Source organism: Castor canadensis, chromosome 13 (genome assembly GCF_047511655.1).
Source record: "Castor canadensis chromosome 13, mCasCan1.hap1v2, whole genome shotgun sequence".
In the NCBI taxonomy this organism is placed as follows: domain Eukaryota; kingdom Metazoa; phylum Chordata; class Mammalia; order Rodentia; family Castoridae; genus Castor; species Castor canadensis.
In genome coordinates this window covers 3,393,778-3,418,646 of record NC_133398.1, presented here as the reverse complement: position 1 = coordinate 3,418,646, position 24,869 = coordinate 3,393,778, and the positions used below count along the sequence as shown (strand labels likewise).

The 24,869-nt window shown below is 54.8% G+C and overlaps 1 protein-coding gene across 5 annotated transcripts in view; it reads right to left on the bottom strand.

Annotated features, from left to right (window-relative positions):
• Vav2 (vav guanine nucleotide exchange factor 2) overlaps nt 1-24,869 on the bottom strand; it is a 173,353-nt gene that overhangs the window by 6,218 nt on the left and 142,266 nt on the right. For 3 of the 5 annotated variants that reach the window (XM_020177354.2, XM_020177351.2, XM_074052875.1), the window contains exons 9-25: nt 22,216-22,315; nt 21,275-21,370; nt 20,566-20,634; nt 17,923-18,009; nt 15,858-15,943; nt 14,893-15,025; nt 12,604-12,713; nt 11,577-11,678; nt 11,082-11,170; nt 7,932-7,948; nt 7,268-7,289; nt 6,178-6,305; nt 5,746-5,820; nt 5,458-5,510; nt 4,011-4,127; nt 1,732-1,819; nt 485-608 (exon numbers count right to left, since the gene is read on the bottom strand). In XM_020177354.2, the coding sequence (XP_020032943.1) occupies nt 485-608; nt 1,732-1,819; nt 4,011-4,127; nt 5,458-5,510; nt 5,746-5,820; nt 6,178-6,305; nt 7,268-7,289; nt 7,932-7,948; nt 11,082-11,170; nt 11,577-11,678; nt 12,604-12,713; nt 14,893-15,025; nt 15,858-15,943; nt 17,923-18,009; nt 20,566-20,634; nt 21,275-21,370; nt 22,216-22,315 (1,496 nt within the window). Of the gene's footprint in view, nt 1-484; nt 609-1,731; nt 1,820-4,010; nt 4,128-5,457; nt 5,511-5,745; nt 5,821-6,177; nt 6,306-7,267; nt 7,290-7,931; nt 7,949-11,081; nt 11,171-11,576; nt 11,679-12,603; nt 12,714-13,887; nt 13,903-14,892; nt 15,026-15,661; nt 15,704-15,857; nt 15,944-17,922; nt 18,010-20,565; nt 20,635-21,274; nt 21,371-22,215; nt 22,316-24,869 lie in introns of all 5 variants that reach the window. The other 2 variants (XM_074052876.1, XM_074052877.1) reach the window with 2 other exon arrangements.

Genomic DNA, 24,869 nt, shown 5'->3' with positions numbered 1-24,869 from the left:
CTTGCCCTGTCAGTTCCTGTGGGTTGGAGGATGTGGTGCTACTTGAGAGACAGAGCCCTGGGCTGGAAGCCAAACGCTCTGCCCCTAGTTCCAGGCCATTTCCCTGTTGTGGGCCTTAGAGTCCCATCTGCAAATAGCTGCCTCTCCCAGCTGAGGTCCTGGGGACCCAAGGAGGGATCTGAGGGCAGGTGGGGCCCTCTGCTTTCTCCTGCCAGTGGCAACTCCAGCCACAGGGTATCTTAGTCTAGACCTTTTTGCCTGCTCTCTGGGCAAGGCCCCAAGACACAGAGCAGCAGTGCACAACAGGTGTGGAGTTCCCATATGTCATATAACTAGCATGGGAGAAGGCCATGGGTTGGAGCCAGGGATAGAGGTAGAGGACTAGGTCATGGTCCCAGGGCCAAGGAACACGAGGGCAGGTGGGCGCTGAGTACCTGGGCCCTGGAAGCGGGCCAGAGCAGACACCTCTGGGTGCAGGCTTTACCTGGGGACCGGCTAGAGGCCCTGGAGGCAGCACGCTCCCGAGACTTGTAAGGGAACTTGAGTGTAGTGTCCAGCTGCTTGAAGCTCTCCTTGAGCGAGTGGCACTGGTAGTACTCCACCAGCTCCTGCAGGGGGCACATACTCACCAACTGTGCCACACACCAGATGACCTCCTGGTCCAGGGTGTGTGTGGGTGGGGAGAGAGGGAGATACATCTCCCTGGTCCCCTAGGACACCACTCCTCCCTCCTAGCCCAGCCCTGGGGTTGGGGTGGGGTGGTCATTGTCTCTAAGACCTCTGACCCAGCAGCGACACTCCCAAGTATTTCTGAAGGAAATAATCTCCAAGAACGAGGAGTTTGACCAATACACTGCTGACTGTAACACCCTTTACCAGAGAGGGAAGCTGATTACCATGTGTCCAGCCCAGGGACAAGCTTCTAGAAAGAACACACCCATAGGCAAAATGCCTTGTGGTGGCCAGGAAGAGAGAATTCAGTGACAGTGAATGTTGGTCACCTTGGAGGCTGGCTAAGCTGTGGTGTGACAGGGTACAGCCAGCACTTCGATTGAATAAGGCCTGTATGAACCACAGCAGTGCTGCTTGGAGAGGAACCCATGACGACTTGGCCAAGAGTGCACACTGGTGTTGCTTTGGGGTAGAATGTGGGTAATTTCTGTTTGCCTTTGTGCTTCAGGGGCCATGGAACAGAAGGAAATACTCGCTGTCCTAGTCAGGGTTTCTCAATATGTGAAATGTTTGTGATTAAAGGAAAAGAAATGGCAGGTATGAGTCTAAAGTCACTTGTAGAAGGATTGTGACTTTGACTGCATCCTGGCTCGGCCAGATTCCTGGAGGTGGAGTGGCCCAGAAAGGGCTATTTAAAGCCATGTGTCTGTGATGCAAACCCTACTGGGCCTTGGTTTTTGCTCCCACAGGAATAGGCACCTCAGAGGGTCACAGTGATATGGTAGCCAAGACCAGGCTGCACCCTCAATGCCCACCAGGGTCAAGCCACCCCGGACAGACTCGGGGAGGTCAGAAGTCCCAACTTGGGGGTGTGACATGGCTCCCAGTCCCAGAAGCCTCATGAACCAGCTTCCCTGAATCTTGCCCATACTGGGAAGGATCATTTCCTTCCTAGGAAAAGTGGATGGGGCGGGAACAGGTTAACAGGAAGCAGGGTGGGGAAGCTGCCTGGCCTCTTCCGCAGAGGTCAGGAGCAGCGGAAGCCACAGATGCACGTACCAGGAGGCTTTCAAACTTCTTTGCTTCTGTGATGTGGATCCAGTTATCCTTCTCCACCACCTTGATGTGCTTTACCTCGTCGTTGAATCTGGATAAATGAAAAGCCTGATGATCACTGTACAAGGGCTATGCTGAGTTCAGGTTTATTCAGGTTTGCTGGAGAAAAAAACTCTGATCTCGGCCCCACACTGCCGATGCAGCTGTTCCCTCCTGCCCTCTACTTCCCAGCCCTTGGCCCGCCCAGCCTGGGAAGGTCTCCTGGGGCTTATTTGAGCCTCTTCCCTGCCGCTTGAAGCCCACTCCAGTGTACTGCACCACCTGCTGCTTGGCTCCTTTATGGGAAATCATCCTCCATCCCAGGGAGCAGCCCAACCCAGCCTAACATCTTCCTTAGCACCTAACTTGAGAGGTGTCAAGCATAAGCTTGCCAGGCCTTGAAGCTGGCTGCCCCTCCCCACCTGCAGTGCTCACCCTCCACCATCCTTGGGCCTAAGTTCAAGTCATGTCCTGCCTTGAGAGGCTCCTGGTACCCTTTCTCCAAACCACCCCAGGCCATGCCAACAGACACCAAAGCCAAAGGAATCACAAGGATTCCTTCAGGACCATACATTAGGGACCCTCACCTAGTGAGGGGCATGCCACATCTCCTGGTGCTCATCTCTGCATGAATGGATACCTGACAAGAACTTTGCACCAAGACTGGGGGGTGTGAAGTCCCAGGAATGCAAGGTTGGTTTAACACCCGGAAATCAGTGAATGCAAAATCCAACTGATAAATAGACAATTGCCCACCCAGCCAATCTCCTCCTGCCCACCTTGTGTCCTTCTGGAATTAATGTGCACTCTGAGTGTGTGCACCCCAACCCTGAGTTCCCATGGGCCAGGGCCATCTGACCCCCACTTAGGTGCCCTGCAAGCCAGACACTCACAAGGTACTCTCTGAACTCCTACTGAGCAGATGACATCCCTGCCATTTCATTGCTTGGAGCTGGCTCTGGCCTAGGACACAGATCTGCTACAGGGACATGCACTGCATCCACTGTCCTCTCAGTGGACAGGCCAAGACTGTCTCTACATAGTGCCATGCCAGGGATAGTCACTTCTGTAGAAAGCAGATCCTTCCTGCTAGGCCACTTGCTACCTGGTCACTCATTCTTTGTATTCTAAAGCCGTGCATTGGTTTCAGGCCCCAACCATTTGCAGTGATGGGCCCTGACAGTGTTTGAGGGGGGACTAAGCCTTATCCTTGGTTCTGGCTCCTAGTCCTCCAGGCCTTCATCCTCCCACCTTGCAGGTCCCTCAGCAGTTGTCTTGACCCTGACCCTGGATGCTGGGCAGGGGGTCCACCTGCACCCCTTCACAGTTGTTAAGACATGTGCTGGCCGTCTGCACCTGCTCTGGACAAACCACGTGTCCATGCCTGCTGGGAACAGCCACACTGTGGGCTCCCATTGGGTACACACGGAGAGGAAGTGCATGCCAGGGAAAGGGAGTCAGAAAGCTGAGATTGGAGTGTGTGCTGTGTTCAGGACCAGGGGGTGGTCTTTCTGAACCCCACAGAAAACCCAGTCTCTGCTGGCTTGGGCTGGCTTTGTCATTTATGACCACAGCGCCCAAGATGGTGAGAGGCAGTCACCAGGTGGCTGGGTCACAGGGTCTGTCCCATCTAGCATCTGTAAGACCAGACATGCCCTTCCCCAGACGAGATTACCCTGCTTGGGGCTCTCAACCTCCCTGAGGTCACAGCAGGCCAGATGCCCCTTGTCACCAGCCTGTGGCCTGTCAGTGGCACTTGTCCATGGGTGTCCTGTGCCAAAGGCAATGAACTACCCATCTGTCCCCAGCAGAGTATGACTGCAGTCACAAAAGGAGGAGTTTCCAAAGAGGAAGGCCAGGGAAGGCAGCCACAAGGCTGTTGTCACCGCAAGAACTCTCCCCTCAGGATCTCCAGCTGCCCTGAAGCAGTGTGAACAGCCCATACCCTCTGAGATCCATCAGAGGGGCTGCCGGGTCCCTAACAGTACCTACCACACACTTGCCAGATCTTGAAAATATCCCAACCAGTTTGGAGCAAGGGTGACATGGCTGTGGAGTGCTTGAGCATGGCTGGGCTGCAGGCCACATCCAGCACCCCTGGGGAGCCCCACCCAGGCCCAGCACTTACACTCAGGTCCTCTCTCATCTCATCAGACAGCAGACCCCAGCCACATGCCCGGAATGGGGGGACAGAGGACTCGAGGCTCAGGGGAGAGTCTCCTTGACCCCAAGGCTGCACTCACTTGATGCTTATGGCGAAGCGCTCGGCCTCCGCGGGCCGTTCCCTGATGAGGTAGGTCCCACTGGCGTGAGACTTGAGCAGGTTGTCTGTCTGCTGTCTCTCCATGTTGCCTGCAAACCTGGGGCCAGGAAACCAAGCTGTGACCACAATGCTGAAGGAAGGTGGCCTCTGTGCATGTGGCACCTGCCACTGACTTTGTATTCCTCAACTGAGTGTTAATCGTTGAGATGAGCAGATTAAAAGACATGGCTGCGTCCCTATCGGTAGGGATGTGACAGTGGGTGGGTCCAGCTTTGTGAGCTGGGTATACAGTGGTGCTTAATAAAGATGTCATGGTGGAGGGATAAGAGAAGGGAGCCTACAGCCAGTCCATGGGCTGTTCTCTGCCCTGGGGCCTGTGAGAGGTGTTTGGGGCAACACAGATCATTCTGATTCAGACTGCATTTTCTAAAAGCTTTTTTCACCGTTTAAAGAGCAGTGATGGGGCTGGGGGCGGGCTCACATGGCAGAGCACTGCTGAGCAAGTGTAAAGTCCTGGGTTCAATTCCCAGTGTCACATAGATAATAAATTAGATTGCATAAATAAAAAGCAGTAACGACGTGATTGTTAACTCGGGTGTATCAGGGGACACGGTGGGTACCGTGAATCTGCCCTGAGATTTGAATGGATTCACATCTCACCACAACTCTCCCAGCAAGCCTGCCACCAAGAGATGGGCTTCTCTAACACTGTGCAACCAAGGTGGAGTCAATGTTACCAAGTTAAGTGTCTCTGTGTTACTCCATCAAGCAAAAACCTACAATCGATTGCCGGCCACCTCCGGTGCAGAATGGGGTAGGCTTCTCAGAGATGGGTGTGACACTTAGGGAGAGGGAGAGGCCAGGGGCACAGACATCTGGACACACTGTGCAGGGACGTGGGTATACTGGACTGGCTTCAGGGATAAGCCCCACTCCCACTGATAAGTGCAGAAACTCCCTTGTGAATCGAGACTGTCACACACAGAGACTCCGGTGTGGCCACTGCAGGACAACAGTGTGGGGGCTTCACAGCCACCTGGGCCAGTTACTCTCCTAGGCACTTGACACAGCAAGGCCAGATTCAGAAAAGCTGGCCCAAGGTTCATTTGCACCTGTGACTCTACCTGAAACACTCACCTTCATCCTCACTTAACCCAGCCTCACTGAACAGTGTGTGTCAACAAGTGATCACAAATTCAACCATAAGTAAGCCATTCTTCCACACCTTACACAAAGAAGCGCGACTGAAACTGCACTGAACAGGGCTCATGCCCCAAATATCAGAGCCTGCCTTAGAGACAGAAGCAGCTGAAGCAGCCTGCGGCCTCCATCCTTGCTCTAGGTCTGCTCACAGCAGGCGTGGGGGATGACACCACTGTGACAGAGGGACCACCAAACGTTTACAGCTGTGACCATTCCCCACTCACCAGGGGTATGCAGTGTAGTCGATCTCCCGGGATGGCGGTCGGCTGATGGGTGGCTGGGGGCAGAGCACACGTGTTAAAGTCCCTGGGAGGCTGGACACAGGGTGAGGTCATGGAGGGGAATGTCAGTGCTCCAACCCTGGCCTGGCACTGTCTGCCCTGAGGTCCCCACAGCCATGGCCGGAGCTTCACTTGGCATAGATGCCCGTGAGGTTTGATAGAAGAAATGAATGAAAAGCCACCGACTAGTGGTGCCCTTGGTCCCCAGGAGGGGGGACAGGAAGGACTCACCCTTCCATCCACTGGGCATGGCTTCACAGAGGAGCTGGGAAAATATCCTGACTTCCTGGTCTGTACCAGCCGACCCTGCAGGGAGAGATGATGGGGAAGCTTGTGGGGTCATTTGAGGTGCACAAAGCCACACGAATCCAGACCTGGGATAAATGTCCCTTTCCTGCTGTGACCTAAATTGTCCTTGTAACCATTTGAAGCAGAGGTAAAGATGGTCCCACTATACAGGTGAGAACATTGAGGCCCTGCACATCAGCAGAGGGTCTCTGTGAAGCCACCCAAAAAATGACACCTATGAAGCAAATACTGAGAAAGCTGGGGCAGAATCCAGGCCACGGTGCAGACTGGAGGCGGCAAAGACCTGGACAAGCAGCCCCTTCCCTCACCCATGGTCTCCACTCCCAAACCTCCATACTTCTGCCCCAAACCCACCTCCCACCACTGGGACTCAGGGTCGCCTCGCAGGAGTTCAATCACATCCCCCATCTGGAAGGTCAGCACAGGCTTCCCAGGAGGGGCAGGGTTGCCATGGTAATTCTGCACGGCCACCATCTTGGGACCTATGGATGACAAGGTAGGAAGGGGCAGCTTACGGTGACCTCATTCTAGACAGCCTGCAGCCTACTCTATTACTGGCCTTCTTCTGGTCTTGGGGAACTCTCTGGTGAGAGAGAGGTGATCCCTGAAATAGGCAGGCCCATGACCTGCATGGCACCTCTTGAGTCCTTCCCATGTCTTTTTGATAAATCTCACAAGTACATTACTTTGATAAGGAAGTCCCAGTAATATACTCACTGTCAGAGGACGCTTTATCTGAAGGACATACCCTTCAGATCTGGGACTTACAGTATGGAGCAGAAGACAGGGGTCCCTCATGTTAGAGATAGGGTGCTTGGTGTCAGCAGGCCCAATGACTTGCCAAAGGGCACAAAGCTGGTGAGAGGTGGGTCTGGGACTGAAATGGGGTGCTGGGCTGATCTGCCAAGACATAGGAGGCTGGTCTCTGATGGTGCCTTGTTCTGACTCGAGCCCCCAGGTGCTCAAAGTAGCCATGGAGCCGACTCTTGCCAGACCTGGTTTCTCACTCCATGGCCCATTAGGAGGAATTTGGTTCTTCTTGATGAAGTCTAGACTTAATTCAGCATTGCTTGGACTGTGTTGAAATATGCATAGAATCAGATGACCTCAAAAGTGAGGCAGGGGAAGAGATGAAGGATGCAGTAAAAAATAGCTGAACACTTGACGCCTGCTCTGCTCAGTGTTTTTGCAGCACCTCAACACCTCTCCCTGGACTGGAATGACCTGGGCTCTCTGCAGGCTGGCCCTGTCCCCATGGCCCAGTGCTCCCTGATCAGAACCTAAAGAGACTCAAGCAGGCAGCCAGGGAGGTAGGAGGAAGGGAGATGCCCAAGGGTGGCGATGATGGGAAAATCCCAGAGCTGGGCAAAGCACTCAGTCCTGGCTTCCAGAATGGCTGCTGATGTGGACATCAGCACAGAGGGCCCAAGCACAACACACTCACCTGGTCCTGCTCCAGACGCATCCTGTTAGGACAAGGACAGTGATAAAGGGAGGCTCTCTTCAACCTCTGACCCCCTCACTCCTCTCCCCACTGCCATGGAAAGGTCAAGGCCGAGAGCAGCTGGGCAGGACCAAGTCCTGGCCTTCCACGGGCATTTACAACACTATTTCCCTACCTGAGACCCCCTTCCCAACATTCACTATACACCCTTCAACCTGTGCTCTCCCTTCCTCCCACCACCATCAGGAAGCCTGACCTGACCCTACCCGCCCTCCATCTGGGCCACACCCTGCTAAGCACAACTAGATGCTGTGTGACGAAGGCAACTCTGTGCTCCTCGCAGGGTAAAAGCCCATTCAGTGCTGGCTAACGGGACTGGACCTCACGCTTGAGGGAGACACAGAGTCCATGTCCCACAAGTGACTTCAGTGACCTCATCCCCAGGTCAGCTAAACAGAGGGCTCTGTGCTTATTAGCACAGGTTTGGGGCAGGTGCGCAGTGCAGGTCACCGAGCCACAGCCCCAGCTCCAGCAAGCCCTGGGCAGGCCGAAAGGTTGATTGGCCAGGACAGGACTCCAACTATGGGGGTCCCAGGCTGCCTTGCTCAAGGCCCTTTTCCATGCCGCATGGCCCCAGGGAAGGGGAAGGGTGTGGAGAACTTACCACATCTGCCAGAGAACCTGTAAAGGAAGTGAATTAGGGTCAGTGAAAGCTGTGACACCAAGGCCCACAAGCCCCATGTTCACATCGAGGGAGCAGCTGGCCAGGCTGACTTTGTGAGAGGCAGCTGCCAGGTGGCTCGCTGCAGAGGTGGACTGTGGACATACAGACCTAGCCTCATGACTGTGAAAGTCTCTCCACTGCCCTGACAGCAAATTCTAAGCCCCCGGGGGAGCTCAGGCTGATATCAGACCCATGATGGCTCAGACTTCCCTGCCTGGCCAACTCTGTGTGAATGTCAGCAGCGGCCAGGGTCTCTGGGTGGTACCAGGCTCACATGGAGATTTCCATAGTTTATCAGCAATGCCAGCTGTGGGCAAGTGATAAGGAGGTGTGGGTGCACGTGCTCCCAGGTGCCACCCTCCTCCATGACACATAGACACCAGCATGCTCGAAGTACCAGGCAAGTCAGCATGTCAGGTGTGAGGCAAGATCCAACCCCATCGTGTGCCCAACTGGGCCGCACCTCACCACTGGTCACAAGGACCACAACAGCTACTTCGTGTGAGTGGCAGGACCTCAACACTGACGCTCACAGCTGCAGACTGCTCTGGGCACAGACCCTGGACACACAGACAACAGCTGAGAGAGCAGGCACAGGGGCAGCAGCACAGGCTCTGCCCTGCCCAGCCCCTGGAGGACTCCCCACAGCAGGGCTCTTGGAATGGACTGGCACCGTCCTGGGACACCCAGGTCTCTGCGAAAAGAATGGTTCACCTGCCTCGGTGTCAGCCCTGACAGTCCAAAGGTAGAGGAGCACTGCTCAGAGCTGAATCCCACATTCAAGCAGCTGGAATACGCTCCAGGAGCACAGCTAGAAGTGGCTGGGACAGGGCCCCAGCACAGTGGCTGAAAAGGAACCATGAAATACACCCAAGGGGGAGTCACAGGCCCGTAAATATTGACTGGTACCCAGGGGCTGTGGAGACGTGGGAGAATGCCAATGCTGACTCCAGCATGGCCTATCTGGCAGGCTCCCCGTGATATCTACGAAGAGAAGAAGAAACCATAAGGAGGTTGGGTGGGTGTGCTTGCAAAAGAAAGGAAAATGGCCCATGTGGCTATGGGTAGCTGTCTCTGTCTAGAGGAATCATGAATTGTTTTCTTCTTCTTCACCACATTTTCTAAGTTTCCTGTGGGAAATGAGCATCTCATGATCAGTAGGGAAAAAAAAAAACCCAGAAAGATTATTTTCTAAAAAAAGAAAGCTTGAAATAGGCCAACACATTGCTTTGGTTATTTCAGGTTAAGTTCAAGGGTCATGTTTATTTTCTTCTTTTTTCCCCTCCTTTTATTTTTTTATTTGTTATTATTATTATTTTGATAATCAAGTGTTACTTTTAGAATCAGAAAAAAAAATTGTAGGAACTACGGACAGTTGCCTGTGTGAGGGGCATGCGACCACAAGAGGGCAGTATTGACAGGCAAAGCAAAGGAGCCAGATCCAGGCCAGAGAGCCACGGGGAGGCTTCTAGCAGGGAGACTGGACAAAAGGTCTGGGTGGCCAGCACTCACAGTAATTAACGAATAAAACATTGATCTGGGGTTGGGTGCAATGGTACACACCCGTAACCCCAACCACACAGGAGGCCAGGAAGAGATGGGGATGCTTGTGGCCTACACAAAAAGTTTGTGAGACCCCATCTCAACAAATAACTAAAGCATAAAGGGCTGCGGTGTGGTTCAAGTGTTAGCGAGAGCAAGGCCCTAGAGCTCAACCCCCAGTCCCAGCCCCACCCATATATATAAATTCATGGCTCAAAACATATTCTGGGTGGTGGAGTCTTGAGGGTAAGAAGCCAGCTTGAATTGTCTTCTGACTTCTAGGAGGCTAAACACAGGACAGCCCAAGGGCACAGACTGGGGACACTGAAGATCCTTTGATGCCTGGAGACCTCACCGGTGGGACCCCACAGCGATGATGGTATCAAGCCTAGATTTCTGGGATGACAACGGAGGTGATGTGACCCTACTAGATTTCTCCCAGAGATGAAAGTGACAAGGCAAAAGCCCAGTTGCAGAGCAGTGACCACCACCCCCACGACACACCAAGCACAAAGGGCCTAGTCCATACCACCAGGAAGGCAGATGTGGAGTCAGTTTGCCTGCCTGCAAATCCTGCCACCACTCACGAGTCCTGGGAGTTGGGCCTGAGCATCCTCTGAGCATAGTTTCTCAGGTGTAAGTTGCAGTGTGACAAGGCACTGTCTCCCAGTGAGTGGCAAGGAACAGAGCTACCCATCTGAAGCAGAGGGAACCAGGCCTGGCGTTCAGCAGGTGTTCCCAGCTGCCTGGGCTGTCCCCTGGCACAGTCAATGCCATGTCTGTGCTTTCAGAGGAAGCTTCAGGGCAGTGGTTTGCTTAGTGGAAGAGCCTGGAATTCAATCACACACACACACACACACACACACACACACACACACACACACACACACACACCCTTCATGAAAACCAGCCCTCAGTGAAGCCCCGAAAGTCTCAGGACTACCACAGGCCTTTTGTCACCTGTCCAGCTGCTCTGAGCCAGGCTCCTCTTCTGCAAAACCCCAAATCATTCCCAAGGCAAATACTTCAGAGGAGCTGCTGGGCCCCTGCCACTGCCAGCGAGGCCCACCCGCTTCCCCAAGCTCAGGGTACCCATGTGACAACTGGGCACGAGGGGACAAGGACACCGTCAGCGCTGTGTGTGCGTGTGCACGCAGGCCATTTACTAACATGCCTGTGACTACAGCTGGCCAAGTCTCTCCAAGAGGGAGGCCAGAGAGCAGGAGACAACTACGGTGGGTGTTTCTGGTTGGGAACCTTGGTGTACCTGTTAAGAACACTGTGCCCATTTGGGCGGTGTGGATTCTAGGGGTTCCTGGAAGGCGGCAGGGGGAGGGTGCAAGAAGAAAATATCCTCAAGGACCAATCAGGAGTGAGGACTGTGGTAAGGTGTCCCCTCTCTGAGCCTCAGCTTCTCACCCGGCCTTGCTGTGCAGCAAGGCACCAGAGTGGGTAAAGGACAGACATGACAAAGAGGGACCAGCAGCTCAGGGTGCGGAGGTGACCACGGCTGCCCACGGGACAGTCCAGGTGGGGCTTGGTACTCACTGATCTTGCAGGGGGGCATCACCTCCAGACACTCCTTGTGTGCCCCGACGCCACACCTGGTGCACAGGTAGCCCTGGTAGAAGGTGCCCCTATAGGGGAGGGTGGGAGGTGAGGTGAAGGCCATGCCCAGATCCTGGGATGCTCAGCCTCGGTCAGGGTCCCTGTCCTCACCCTTTGACTTGCCTGGCATTGCCCTGGAGCATCCATCCCTCAAAGCCCTGAGCCTCCAGGACCCTTTCTGTCAGATGGCACCTGATCCCCTGCCCCCACCAGGCCTAAGCACCCAGGAACACCGTCCACTGGCTGGACCTAAGACTCTGAGGGCCGAGGTCTGTCTGACTCTCATGGGTACTCTTCTGGTTCCTCAGGCCCTGAAGAGGGCCCATAGGGCCAGGGTGGTAGGTCAGAAGCCACAGGGACATGGAACAGGCGAGCCCTGAGCTCTCTGGAGCCCAGGGCTGTCCTGGAGCAGGGTGTACTGGAAGAGGCTCTCACCTGAGGAACATCTTGCAGGCTTTGCAGTTTGTGGTCTTGTCGAACGTGTACATCTGAAAGCTGTGATGGTTGGCGTTGGCCTTGTCTGGCTTGATGTTTGACCTGGTGAGAGGGACAGCAGGAGCTGCACTGCCAGGCTCCCTGAGCCCACTGAGTGGGACCAACTGGGAGAACCTTCCAGGTGAGGTGGAAGGTTCCGATGTCTTAAAAACGGCCCAGGGGTGAGCATGTGTAGATAGCTGTCAAACTTGGCAAGCATATACGGTTGCCCTCCTTATCTGTGCATTTACTTTCTTTCAGTTACCTTTGGTCAACTGTGATCTGAAAATCCTAAATGGAACTCTCCAGAAATGAGCAGTTCATAGGTTTTACATGACATTCTGAGTAGGATGGCGAAATCTGCTCCAACATAGCACGTGACCACCGGTGTCCAGAGAATCCACGCTGCATGCGCTGCTCCCCCACCCCGCTTACTCACTTAGTGGTCACCTGGCATTAGATGTCACGGCATCTTACTACTTTGGTTCAAGTGACTCTATTTTACTCAATAATGGCCCCAAAATGCAAGTGTGGTGATGGTAGTGATTTTGTTACATGTACAACAATTTTATTTCACTATTCGTTGTTCTTAATTTCTTTCTGTGCTCAATTTATAACTCAAACTTTCTCAAAGGTCAGTGTACGCAGGGGAACGGCACACTAGGATTTGTTACTACACTACCCCTTCGCTGGGGTCTCGGAACACGTCCCCAGGATGGGAGGCAAACAACTGTATTAAGATTTGTACATCACATTACGTACAGAATCTAAACACACAGTTACAGCTCATGGCAGGCACCTGAAGTGCTTTGGAGTCAGTTAAATAGCTATGGACCACTGAGTGGGGCTGGCACCCCGTGGGTGAAGAAGCTGTCACACTGGGCACTGGAACCTGCCTCCCACCAGCCCTTATCAGAAAGGGTCACCACACCAAATCCAGCAGAGCCCGGAGCTGGGGAAGGGCACGACCTTCCACCCTCCCACTCACATGGCCATCTCGAACTGCTCCATCCACTTCCGCTTCATGTCTTCTGTCTTGCAGAAGAACTGGAAACCCTGCTTCCCTTGAAGGTGAATCAGGTAGAAGCCGTAGGACCACTGTGGGGTGCAGGGGACACGCTCGCAACTGCCATGGCTTCGGGACCTGGCACGTGTCCACGTGCTCCCTTGCCAGCACTGTGTGCACACGTGTCCTCGCCCGTGTTCACGCACGCTCACGTCTGTGCACTTGCTTTCTTGCAAGTTCTATATGTGCACCTGTGCATACCTGTGTGCGCCCCCATACCTTTGCTTGAACAGTGTGCTCTTGTGCGTGCACGTGCAAATATACTCACTCCTGCATGTTCTAGGCATGTGCACTGTGTGCCTGAGTGCTCTCATGTGTATATGTACTGTGTCTGCACATGCACACGTGTGCCGTGTCTCTGCACAGGCACAGGTGTTGAGTGCATGCATGTGCACCCGTGCTGTGTGCACTGCCTTCACATGTGTTCACACGTGTACATGAGGCCAGCCTGTGGATCATGTGGACTGATGTACTTGGGTCCGTGTTTGTCTCTGTGGTGTGCACACCTGTGTGTGCACACGAGGACGCATGCTCCAGGACCCACACTCCCACAGGATATCTGGGCCCTTCTCCTACCCTCTCCACCATGGGCCCTCAGCCCAAATCTGCTGCTCAGTGTGTGGTTCCCCAGGGAGCCTCTGCCCAGGGCCCTTCCGCGACCCTGCCTGCCCACCTTCACTTCCCCAGGGCAGTGCTAAAAACTCACTTCTCTGAAGTAAGACAGAAGAAGAAGAGCTGGGGATGGATTGCCATGGGCCTGGGGAGCCTGTGGCCAAGTGGCCCAGCTCCCAAGAGGTGGGGTAGGGTGTGGGGAAGAGTTGGGAGTGTGGGCCAGTTTGTGTTGGGAGGGATGGAAAGAGGGAGGGAGGGAGAGAAGAGGAGGAGGGAAGGAAGGAGAGGACAAAGGGAGGAGGAGGGAAGGAGGACGAATGGGTTAAAGATGGAGAAACCCTGCCAGGAGGTCAAGAAACTCCAACCTTCACCTCCAAGGAGAGGCAGCGCGTGGGGCTCTCAGCTCACATTTTCTGTAACAGCAAGTCCTTATCATGAACATGTGTCACTTTCATGATTGAAAAGTGGAGGGAACAGGAAGACAGCCATGAGGCTGTACCTCTGGGGTCCATAGGCCCCAGACCCACTAGCAGGAAAGGGCCAGCTTCAGACCGTGCTGAGAGGAGGAGGGCGAGGAGGGTGCCAGGGGCTTACCATCTTCCCGTGAGACTAGGAAGCATGAGAGGAAAGGAAAGGGGAGGCAGTCAATAAGAGGCCTGGCCTGCCCCTATCATTGCAGCATGGAGTGCTGTCAACGGCCCCTGTCAAGTACCCGGTATTGGGGCAGCTAGGGAAAGGGCTACCCTCTCAAGGGGAAGTGGACTTCAGCTGGCTCTACCCTGAGCTTAGGGAGTGGCCTCAGGTCACTGCCCCTAGGGCCTCAGTTGCTTATTTCAGACACCAGGGTTGTGAGGGGCTCTGCAGCCTGCACTGCAAGCTCTGAAGGTCAGTGAAGGGTTTTTAGCAGCTGGCTCCTGCTCTGCCCCACTCACCTGGCAGGGCTGCACACAGCAGGTGTTCCAGTGCTATGTGCAGAAGCCTCAGCTGATTCAGGACTGAACCAGAGAGCACAGAGCCCCTGCTGCCACAGCTTTGGCCTTGGCCTCGGCCTCCAGCCTACTGGACATCAGAGCCCCTGACAAGCCACAACCATTCCCTCCATACCCTTTATCTATACAGACCAAGGGTGGGGATGGAAGAGGTAGGCCTGTGTGCTACAAGGTATAATATGGGAGAGTCAGGCCAGCCAAGGTTTAAAGTCAAGGTCAAAAGCCTAGGGCTGGAGTAGTGGCTCAAGCAGTGGAGAGACTCCCTAGCAAGTGCAGGGCCCTGAGTTCAAACTCTAGTACCATCAAAAAAAAAAAAAAAGGAAAAAGCCACCAGGGTTCCTGAGCAAGACGTCTTCCCTCTGCCTCAGTCTCCTCACTATGGAGCTAGAGTCCTGATGGTGACTACTGGCAGTGGGTGCCACCTGCAGCAGTCACAATGACAAGGTGAGGATAAGGGGGGTCTGCAAGGCCTGCCAACCACCCCAGTCCATGGGCTCAGCCTCAGCTAGCTCTAGTGGTATGTGTCCTAGTATGGGGCCCTGGGCCTCCCTTGGCCTAGCGTGACCCCGTCTTGAGAGGCCGTTGTCACCCCAAAAAGCCCATGGCACACCTTCTTGATGTCCTTGTTGTGCATGGGGTCGTCTGTCATCTTGTGGAAGAGCAGCTCGATGACCTCCTTGAGTTCATAGCTATAGCCCTTTCTCTTGCAGACGATGACTACCTTGTCAAACAGGAACAGGTACCTGGCCCAGACAACACACTGGAGCATCAGCATGGTCCCACCTCCTGGGTGACAGTCCTGCACTATGCTGGGAGGGCAGCCCCTGCCCAGTGCCAGCCAGCTGTCACTGAGGCCACAGAATAAGCAGCATGGACCTGGAGTCAGGACAGAAAGGCTGAGCCTCTGCATAAGCTGCCCCTCCTAGGGTAAACTCTGCCTGTCCACCTGGTCCACTGACCCCTGCTTAGGACTCTGTGGCCCCCCCAGGAAGTCTTCCTCAGCCTGCCCCTCCTCCTGTCCACCACCCTCCTCCTGGACCCCTCACAGCACTGAGCTGAAGATCACTGCCAGTTTGGATCTCTGACCTCTCAGACTGAAAGCCCTGAAGACAGGACCCAAAGCTGCTGTGACCCTGCCCCTTGCACACAGTAGGCACATGAAGAGGCCTCTGAGCCCGTGGGGACACTGACACCTTTCCTTAGCCTTCCCTGCCAGCTGCCCTTTCACTACAGGGCAGACACTTGGCAGAAAGCTCACCTGGTCACTCTGGGTTGGCCCAGCTCCCTGGAGGCTGTGAGATGGAGGGAAGGGCCCCCACCCCTGCCTTTGGCTGCCCCCCAACCCAGCCCAGTGTCCACCATGGGCAGGGCAGCCCCACCGTTGCAGAAGCCACTTGCTGACACGGGTACCGACGTTTGTGCTGAGAAGGAAGGAAGCAATTAGAACCACATGACACAATGCCTGCCGGGCAGTCGCTCTTTCCTCAGGAAGGCCTGACCCCAGGCCACTTGGGAGTGGGTGCTCTGCACTGGAGGGCCAGACGATAGGGGTGCTGCCCTCTCCAGCTGGCTCACCTGTCTTGTTTGGTGTGGTTGACTATGGACCGGACTTTCAGTTCCCCATCAATCTTTGGCCTCCCAAATTCCTCCAGTTTCACTTGCTGGGAAAGAAAGGAAAGGCCTCTGAGCTCCATGCTAGGCCCCAATCAGCTTTCCCAAACACAGCATGTGCCCAGGGTGGGGGTCCACAGAAACCCAGGCAGGAACAAGGGAAATGTGCCCACGTGGTTTGGGGCCGGTACCTAGGATTGGGGGAGCAGAGGTGGGGGCGGAATGGGGCCAGAGGCCTGTCTCCACTCCTTGCCAGTCCCACCAGGGACTCCCTTCAGTCCTGGGAACAAAGAGCGATTGATGGCCTGGGTCATGTTAACAGACTGCAGTTGTGTGAAGCCCAGAGCAGGACCTGGTAGGAAAAGCCAGACGCCCAACCCCGAGAACAAACAGAAAACAGGCAGTGCTTATCAGATGGAGGGGCAGCCAGCCGGGCAGGGGTCCTGACAATGGTTTGTCTTCAACAGGAAGGAGCTCTGAGGCCAGAGTCCCCACGGGCTACTAAGGCTCCATTTTCAGCATTCGCTTTGTAACTCTGCTTTGATCCAGAGAGATTCGCTTCACATGCTGCCTGCATGGCTTTTAAGGGATGGGCTACACCAGCAGGATGAGGCAGAGGGGAAACTCCAGACAGAATGGCCGGGCCTGGGTGCAGCCTCAGTGAGACTGGCAGCAATGCTTCCAAGTTCCCTGCACTTCCGGAAAGCCACTGAGAGCAACTGCCAGGGGTGGCTCTGGTGTCACCCAGAGCAGATGAGCACTGGTTCAAGCCTCTGTGTCTCACTCCTCAGGTGCAGAGGAAAGGGCCACCACCACCTACAGGAAGCTCCAGGGTTGCCTGATGCCCGTCAACCAACACTTTTTCTTCATGTCATTTATAGGAGCAAGTATAAGCCATAACTAAAAACTTTTAAAAAAAGCAAATTTCTTCTTTGTGTTACAAAAATAATGTCCACCACTGTGCAATGTTTAGAAAACACTGATGATCACTGAGGTACCTGGACCGTGCTGGGGGCTGACGGTTTGGGCCACATGCACTCTTAGCCTCCTCTGCATGTGGACATTTTTCTTTCTAACAGAAACACGAGGCAGAATTCTAACGCTGCCCTGCAACTTCTTTTTGTCCCCTACTTGACGGCATGGTGTGGATGTCTCGTGATGTCCCAGGTCTATGGAAGGCTTCTCTCTGCTCTTCTGTCCCCAATGGGTGAAGATGGACACATGGGCCCAGGTGCCAGCCTGAGCATCTAGGACTCCTCTGCTTAAGCTTGGGAGAGTGAAAGTCACCAGGAAGTGAAAACATGTGCATCCAAACCAGTGGTTCTGTATTAGGGTGACCTCACCACCCGAGGACATCTGGCACTGTTGACACAGTTGGTAGTCATGATGTAGGGGCCGGGGATGCTTCTCAACACTCCCCCCCCCCATGCACAGGCCCCACCACGAGGACTGACTCAGCCCCAGATGTGCAGTGCCGAGGCAGAGATGGCAAATCCTGGAGAGATCAGCACAAACCTAGCAGTGTTTGCTTCCAGAAATGGCCAAGCTGACCACTGATGGAGCAGACTATGGACAGCATCCTTGGAAGTGTCAGTCCCACTTGATGGGAGTCCAGGGGGAGGGCACAACTGATGCACAACTCTTGGGTAGGGGTCCCTGCTGATGCTACCCCTCTGTCCATTGCCCTTTTTTGGGAACAACAAAGATGATGGTGGCCAGGTACACAGACCAGAAAGCGCCTCCTGTGTCCAGGCTGGGAGTGAGAACGGGAACCAGGTGTGACCAATATGCACCTGACCTTCCCTGGGTCCCTTAGCAAAGGCCATCTTCAGGGCAGGGGCACTTGGATAAGCTGAAGTGGATAAGGGCTTGCAGAAGTGGGGGTGGACATCAATGCTGCACCTTCTTAGAGGGCAGCCTTGGTGTGGCTGCCCTGAGTGAGTGCCTCACTTTCCACCTACTTGACATCGAGGTTCCACCTGCGTGGCCCTAATGAATCTGTGTGGGCTGGGTGAGTCGTCACACTTACCAGGTTTTCTATGGAGCTCTGAAACTCACTGATTTTCTTCAGGGTCTCTTTGTCCCGTTTCACCTCGTTTATGTACATGGCCAGGTCCTTGGAAACGAGGTGGGGTTAGTACCCATCAAGTTATGTGGGGTGAGACCCAAGCCCCCACTCCCACCCAGGACTGGGCATTTCCAGAGCTCTCTCCTTGATCCTGCCAGGGGCAGCTGAGCCTCAAGACAATGGGGTGAGAAGCATGACCACAGAGGAGGAAACTAAGGCAGAAAATGTAACACACAGACTGAGAGTGTGTCACTGACAATGCCATGAGCCCCGAACTCCAGGCACCAAGGGCAGCTTCCCTCTACCCCAAAAGTAACCCTTCAAAGTCAGAATCAGAGGAGACAGGCCCATGTGGCACAGCCACAAACAGTCACCTGAACCAAACCACCTCTTTGCTATGGGGAAGTCCAACTCCTAAGCCACTGCCTACCCTCAGCCTGGATAGAATGAGTGGTCAGTGAGTCCCTTCTACACTGGACACTAGGGTCCCCCTAGCCCAGTGCCTTTCCACAACACTGCAACCTTCCTGATGATCACCAGGGGGCAGTGCTCACTTTGACACACAAAGTTTGCAGCAGTCTGGACATGGCGGCTAGTGCTGGCCGGGACAGTGCACTGCTCCTGCCCACCAGAAACGGCAGGGTGGAAATCCCCGAAATGCAAAGGAGCCTGGGAGCCAGGCCCAGGTCTTGGAGCTGGCTTCCACCTCCGTCCTGGCCTCTCCTGCTTCCAAGGGAACCTCACCGTCCACACAGTGAGAGAGCCCTGGCCTCTCCTGGCAGGGCTGAACTTTCCTGACGGATACTGCAGCACGCTTTTGTAAATAGTCTTTTGTTTTCATCCACTTGCCTTTAAAATGAGAACCGAATTGCCAGAGACAAGGAACCCGATGACAGGACAGCAACCGTTACCAGCCAGGGCCCTGCAGCTGTCCAACCACCCTGGCCTCCACATACACCTGGTCCCAGGGGAGGAGGAGCTGAGCCCCGAATGGTCTCATGGACAAATCTCAGGTTGCCCCAGGGGCAGAGCAGCCAACTAACAGAGGACCCAGCCTTTCAGTGAGCAAGGGCTCTGTCCTGGGGAAGCCAAGTTTAAGGACAATGACAGGTCACATGCTGACTGTGTGAATTACCTCCTACTCCATCCCGGGAACAGACAGAAAGATGCTTAGATTCCTTCCAACTCTGAAGAGGCAGGAAGCTGGCCTGGGGCTCTCAGAGATGTAGAAGGCTCCTGCATCCTGGGGATGGGTCTGGGCGGCCCCCATGACCAGAGGATGGGTACACACTAGCTCATGCGCCCCAGGGTCAGATCCACGTGGGCTCCCATGCTCAGGAAATAGGTCACCACCACCTGGATTGTGTCTGCAATGGGGCAACGTGGTCCCTCTGCTGTTGTGGCGGGTGGCCACAGTTGCCTAGAGCGCTCCCTGGAGCACTGACTCGAAGGGTCCTGTGATTACCTCCCAAGCCCCCGCACAAATGCACGCACGATTCAGGGTAGACTTGGCCAGGAGAAGGAGGCCTGGTTCCAGAAACCCTCAGACAACGTGAAACAGCTGCATCCTGTTCCCCACCCTGGCCATTGCAGAGGGAGACAGACAAGGTGCCTTAGGAAGAAGTGGGGGGACTCGAAGCTCAAATGGCTGTTTGAGGTCAGAGGTCAGGTGTCAGAAGTCAAGGTTGTAGCTACAGAAGGTGCTAGGGGAGTAGTATTCCCGCCACCCCACTGCATAGCCAAGGAGAACTATTCCACGCTGGGCACTGTGCCCAACTGGGACCTGGGTGACCATGACTAGCACAGGTCTGTTTAGGTTAAAGACTTCTCATGAACCAATCTGTTTGGGATGAGTGTGACCCAAAGGAACTCAGTGTCCCAGGGACAGAACAGGGAGGTGGAGAACAACCCTCCCTGGGAAATGTCAAGTTCCTTGCAAAGATGGAGGATGAGCAGGAGGCAGCCGGGTGACGAGGAGGAGAGCACAGACTGAGCACTGGCAATGTCTGGAGTGATCAGGTTTGCCTGATCTGGGGCTTTCCTGGTAATCACAGTGGCGAATGTAATGCAAGTGTCCGTACTTGAAGGTCTTGAGCAACAGGCTGAAGAGCACATGCCTGACTTAGAGGGTAGTGGGAGCAACAGAAGGTTTTCGAACCGGGCAGTAGTACGAGCTGAGCTTACAAGGATAGCGGGTTTTCAAGGACAGGATGTGTAGTGGCTAAAGAATGCTGAAACCATCAAGAGAAAAGGAGCCACCCAGGCAGGTGGCAGACAGACCAGGCCAGGGATGGACACTTCAGAAGCTGGAGGACTGGGCAAGGAAGTCCTGGCCCCCCAGTGCCCAGGAGCTCCCAACAGACCTGGTAGAGAGTTGGGAAAGCAGGAGGAGGGAGACGGGGGGCCATCATACTAAGGCAGGTGCCTGCAGGAAGCTCCCACCACAGCCTCCTGCCCCCTCCCCTCGGGCTAAGCTATCACGGCCATTGCCCTGCCTGTGCTGCCCTGGGGAATGTCCACAGTCACCAGTATGGCGCGAGACCTAACAGGGTCCAGATGCTGCACTCACACTGGCCTGGCACCTTCCTGCTTCCGTCTACCCACCTGCATGGCCTCCAGTGCTTCTTTGAGCTGCTGCCTCTCAGGTCGGTCAGTAGAATGGCTCAGGAGCTCCTGCAGGAACAAGAAGAACCCCAGGTCACCCCTCAAGAGTGCCCATCCCTGCCCGGGCTCCTAGCTGATGCTGGGGTTGGGGGACCCAGCAGCCCAGGGGCGACTTCACCTGCCCACCCCTCCAGTGAACACAGTGACCCTGCCCACCTCTCCAGTGAACACAGTGACCCCCTCACACAGGGACACCCTATTTCCAACAGGGGTGGATAATGAGAGATGGTTACTGTGGGAAGGAATATTAAAGTGACAAAAGCAAGACACTGGGCTAACAGGTCAGTAGGTGATGCCTTAAAGAACCATGAAGACTCCATGGTCTATCTTTCCCTGAAAGCTTCCTGTTCTCATTTTATCATGGCTACTAGGAAGCTCAAACACTTCCTTAAGCAATCAACCATAGCAGCTCTTCTATTTTGGTCTGAGGATGCTTTTCTATTTCCTTCCATTTTTCTGACCTTGTTCCTGGTTTTAGTCATAATTTTCATGTGCATATTAACTGTAATAACCTTAAGATTTCACAGTATGGATCGAGCAGGTCTGATGCATTAGACATAGGATCGCTAATCAACATATGTTCACCTCTGTCTGCAGCCTGCACCTCACACCCCAGGCAGCCTGCGTACTTGCGGAAAGGCGGCCTCACCTTGAGCAGCAGGTGGTACTTTAGCACCCGCTGCATGGGGACCACCAGCAGGTCTTGCAGCTTGAACTTGCCATCCTGGACCTTGAGCGTGCATTCCTGGGTGCAAGAAAAAGGTGAGTGGATAGTGTGCCTCTCCCCAGGAGAGCCCGACCCCACTCCTGGCCTAGCTGGAGAGACTAGACCTCAGACCTAGATTCAGGCTGGGATGCTGGCCCTGTCCTGAAGATGTGTGCAGGGGGCAGTGGTCACAGCATGTGTGTGTGGGGGAAACACATGTCATCTCTCATACCATGGAGACACAGTGGGACATTGGAATTCTGAATGACTCTCGCCTGATGGCACCTCACAAGCCAACCTGCAACACCCTGTTCCTCCTTGGGGTTAGGCCCTCAGAGCGGGCAACAGGGCGTCCACCCCATCCGCCGTCTGCTGCAGAAGCAGGGTGGGGAGGGCTCCCTCGAGGGCGGTGGGATCACTCTCAGAACCTGGGAGCATCACGGGCCACCAGTACTAGAGCCACGGCTGGAGAAAGACACTCTGGTTGGAAGAGCTGCCCCAGACAAAGGAGCTCCCGTGGGAAATATAGGCACTGAGCCTGAAGTAACAATGGGGTGAGGACAGGAGGCCCCTCACTTCCAGCAAATGTAACCTGAGGTCCCTGGGGTCTGCAGAGGCCAGGGTCAAATGTCACAGTCCCTGGCTAAATTTGGATTTAATCTCTAGGCCAGTTCCACGGCCCCTAAAGGGCTCAGGCTGTGTTCTGGCCTCCACCCAACAAAATGTAAAAGAAGAAAAATGCCGGAAAATAATGGACATATCACACTACACGCTTTTCCCACAGGATGGCATGAGGGAAGCTGGTGCCTGACGGGCTCTGGCCAGCGAGCCACAATCTCGGAGTGAGGCCAGGGCCAGGCCGGGCCACCGGGAAGTCCTGTTACCTCCACTTTCTGCCTGAAGTCCTCCCGACTGGCCAGAAGCTGGTTCAGCGTGCTCTGGGCATGCTCCATGCGGCTGCAGTACTCCCCATAGATCAGGAGCCTGGGGGTGCACAGGAACAGGCGTATGGCACACAGGTCTAGAAAGACACTCACACGTGCCCATCTAATAAGACACCCATGCTGCAGTGACCAGCTTCCTTCTCAGGCAGGCCGTGTGCATGTAGCAGTGGCTGTGCCTGACAGCTCCCCATGAGTATTTGCAACCATTTTTCTCCCTCTTCCATACACCCTCCCACCGCCCCCCCCAGGGCTCAGCAGGATCAGACAGGAAAGCAGAGACACAGGTTGGGGGCAGGTAGAGCCTCCCTTCTAAGGTCAGTGAGGGCTAGAGTAGAATGTGAATCCTTGTGGCTCCCCAGGTCCCATGGAAAGGCCTCTGTGAGGGACACCCTGCTCCCTGGGCTCCAGTTCTGTTCCCCCATGCGGTGCAGGGCCGGCAGCAGCATCTGCACACACTCCCTGCTAACACCAAGGCAGCCTGCCGTGGAGAGAGGCCCAGCCAGGACTCAGCTTTGCAGGTCCAATAGTGGCCCAAAATGCATGTCTACCTGGAGTGACAGCATGTAGCCTGATTGGCAATAGGGTCTTTGCAGAGGTCAGGGGGTAAGAACCAGGATAGAGCTACACTAGATCTGGGGGCCATGGCCCCAACATTTCTGTATGAAAGATAAAGAAAAGGACACACATACATGGGGACAAGGCCACATGGAGCTGGAGCTGGAGATGCAAGTGACGCAGCCACCAGTCCAGGCCTGCAGTCGCCAGCAATTACGGGAGGCAGCAGCTCCTCCCTGGACCCTTCATGGGGCACAGCCTGGAACACCTTGGTTTTGATAAGTGAAACTCGTTTTGGAGTCTGGCCTCCAGAGCTGAGGAGATGGGTCTATCGCTTGAACAATCACATTCTGAAGTCACCGTCCCTCAGGAGTTACAAGCCTGTGGCACAGGTTCAGGATGTATCTACATGGAGCCAGGCTGTCAAACTTTTTGGACACCATGCTCTGACCCCGCTAGGAGGAACATGATGTTCTTCCAGAACAGCCTCCTGCCTGCCCACTTCTTCTCACCCACAGAACCTCAAACTCTTGGATGTCTCAGGGACAGAGTGGAGCTGATCAAGCATCACAGGTATGAGCTAGGAGGGCACTGAGGACACAGCCACAAACTGGGGCCACGACCCCATTGCTACTCTCCTGACCTCAGCTTTCTGATCTGGAAAGTGGGGAATAGACAGTGAACCCTGCTGGAGCTCTAGAGGTCAGTACAGGAGGGGACCTTCCTGCAGGCCGTGCCCTGGGACCCCAAGCTTGGGGTTAAGAGGCCTCCCTGAGACCTGGACCCTGCAGAAGAGACACAAGCTGTGATCTCACATTTAGAGCCACCGGAGTTCACAGCGGCCCAAGGGCTTGCCCATCTCAAACCTTCACTTCTAAACACACCTGACACACCACGGGGAGGCACGGTGCACCTCACAGTGCGTTCAGGCCTGTTCTGCTGAAGGTTTTGTGTCAGCCCCATAGAGGATGCCGCTTACCCAGCTCACCCAGCATCTCAGCACTGAGCAGCTGTTCCCTTTGCAGTTCTTCTGCCTCACATGCATCTAGCATGAGCCCCAACCCACAGGGCTAAGCCACCGAAAGTGGCTCAACTTTGCCAGTCCCAGCACAGACACACACAGCGTGGCTTTTTCTTACATCCAGATCTGCACAATGCAAATCCTTCCAGAGGCCCAGCCTCATTCTGTGTGAAGATGCCCCCTTCAGGCCCATATGGGAAGACTAAGGGCTGCTTCGGCCCTGTCTTAGGACTGAGGCTACGTTAATGCAAGTGTAGCTCTCAAAAAGATGAGGGTGATTTTCCTTTGCCCTGAGGTGCTGGCCACCTGGATGCTCCTCTGCCCTCCATCCATGGTGACCTTGCCCTCAGTTGCTTCTTCCTACTTTCATTAAAACAAATGAACAAACAAAAAACCAAACACAGAATCCAAGTCCTTATCTTGGCCTGGAAGACCCTCCACCCAATTTGCCCCTGCCTTCTTGGACAGAAACTCGCAGGCTGCTCCATCCTCTCCTGTGTCCCCCATGTCTCTTGGGCTCTCTGCTCTACCACAGCCCCATGAACTCCTCGGAGGACAACTAGCATCCTTGCCACCCTTCCAAGCCCACTCTGTCCTTGACCCAGAGCTCAGGAGGTGTACACAACAGGCACTCTATAAACGCTTATGAAATCACTCAGCAAGGAAGCATCAGGACCTTGGGGTCAACTCCCAAATGAGAGGGTAAGTGGCAGATGGGACCATGAGGACATGCTGATGGACCGAGTATGCACAAGGAGTGCCTTTCCTACATGGACCCGGGCCCCAGCCACCTTCCTGGCCAAGTGACGGGACCCACAGTGCAGGCATGGTACTTGAGGCACCACTCTTCCTGCAGGAGCACTGAGGGGTAAAGATGTCCATCCCTCCCCAGAGGGCGGGGCCTGGGGCACTACACAGGCAAGGTCCTGCTGGAGGACGTGGCCAGGTCTATCAAAAGCTGACCTTGACAGTGGGGTTCAGGCCAGACAGCCAAGCCCTGGGCCAGGAATTTGGCTTC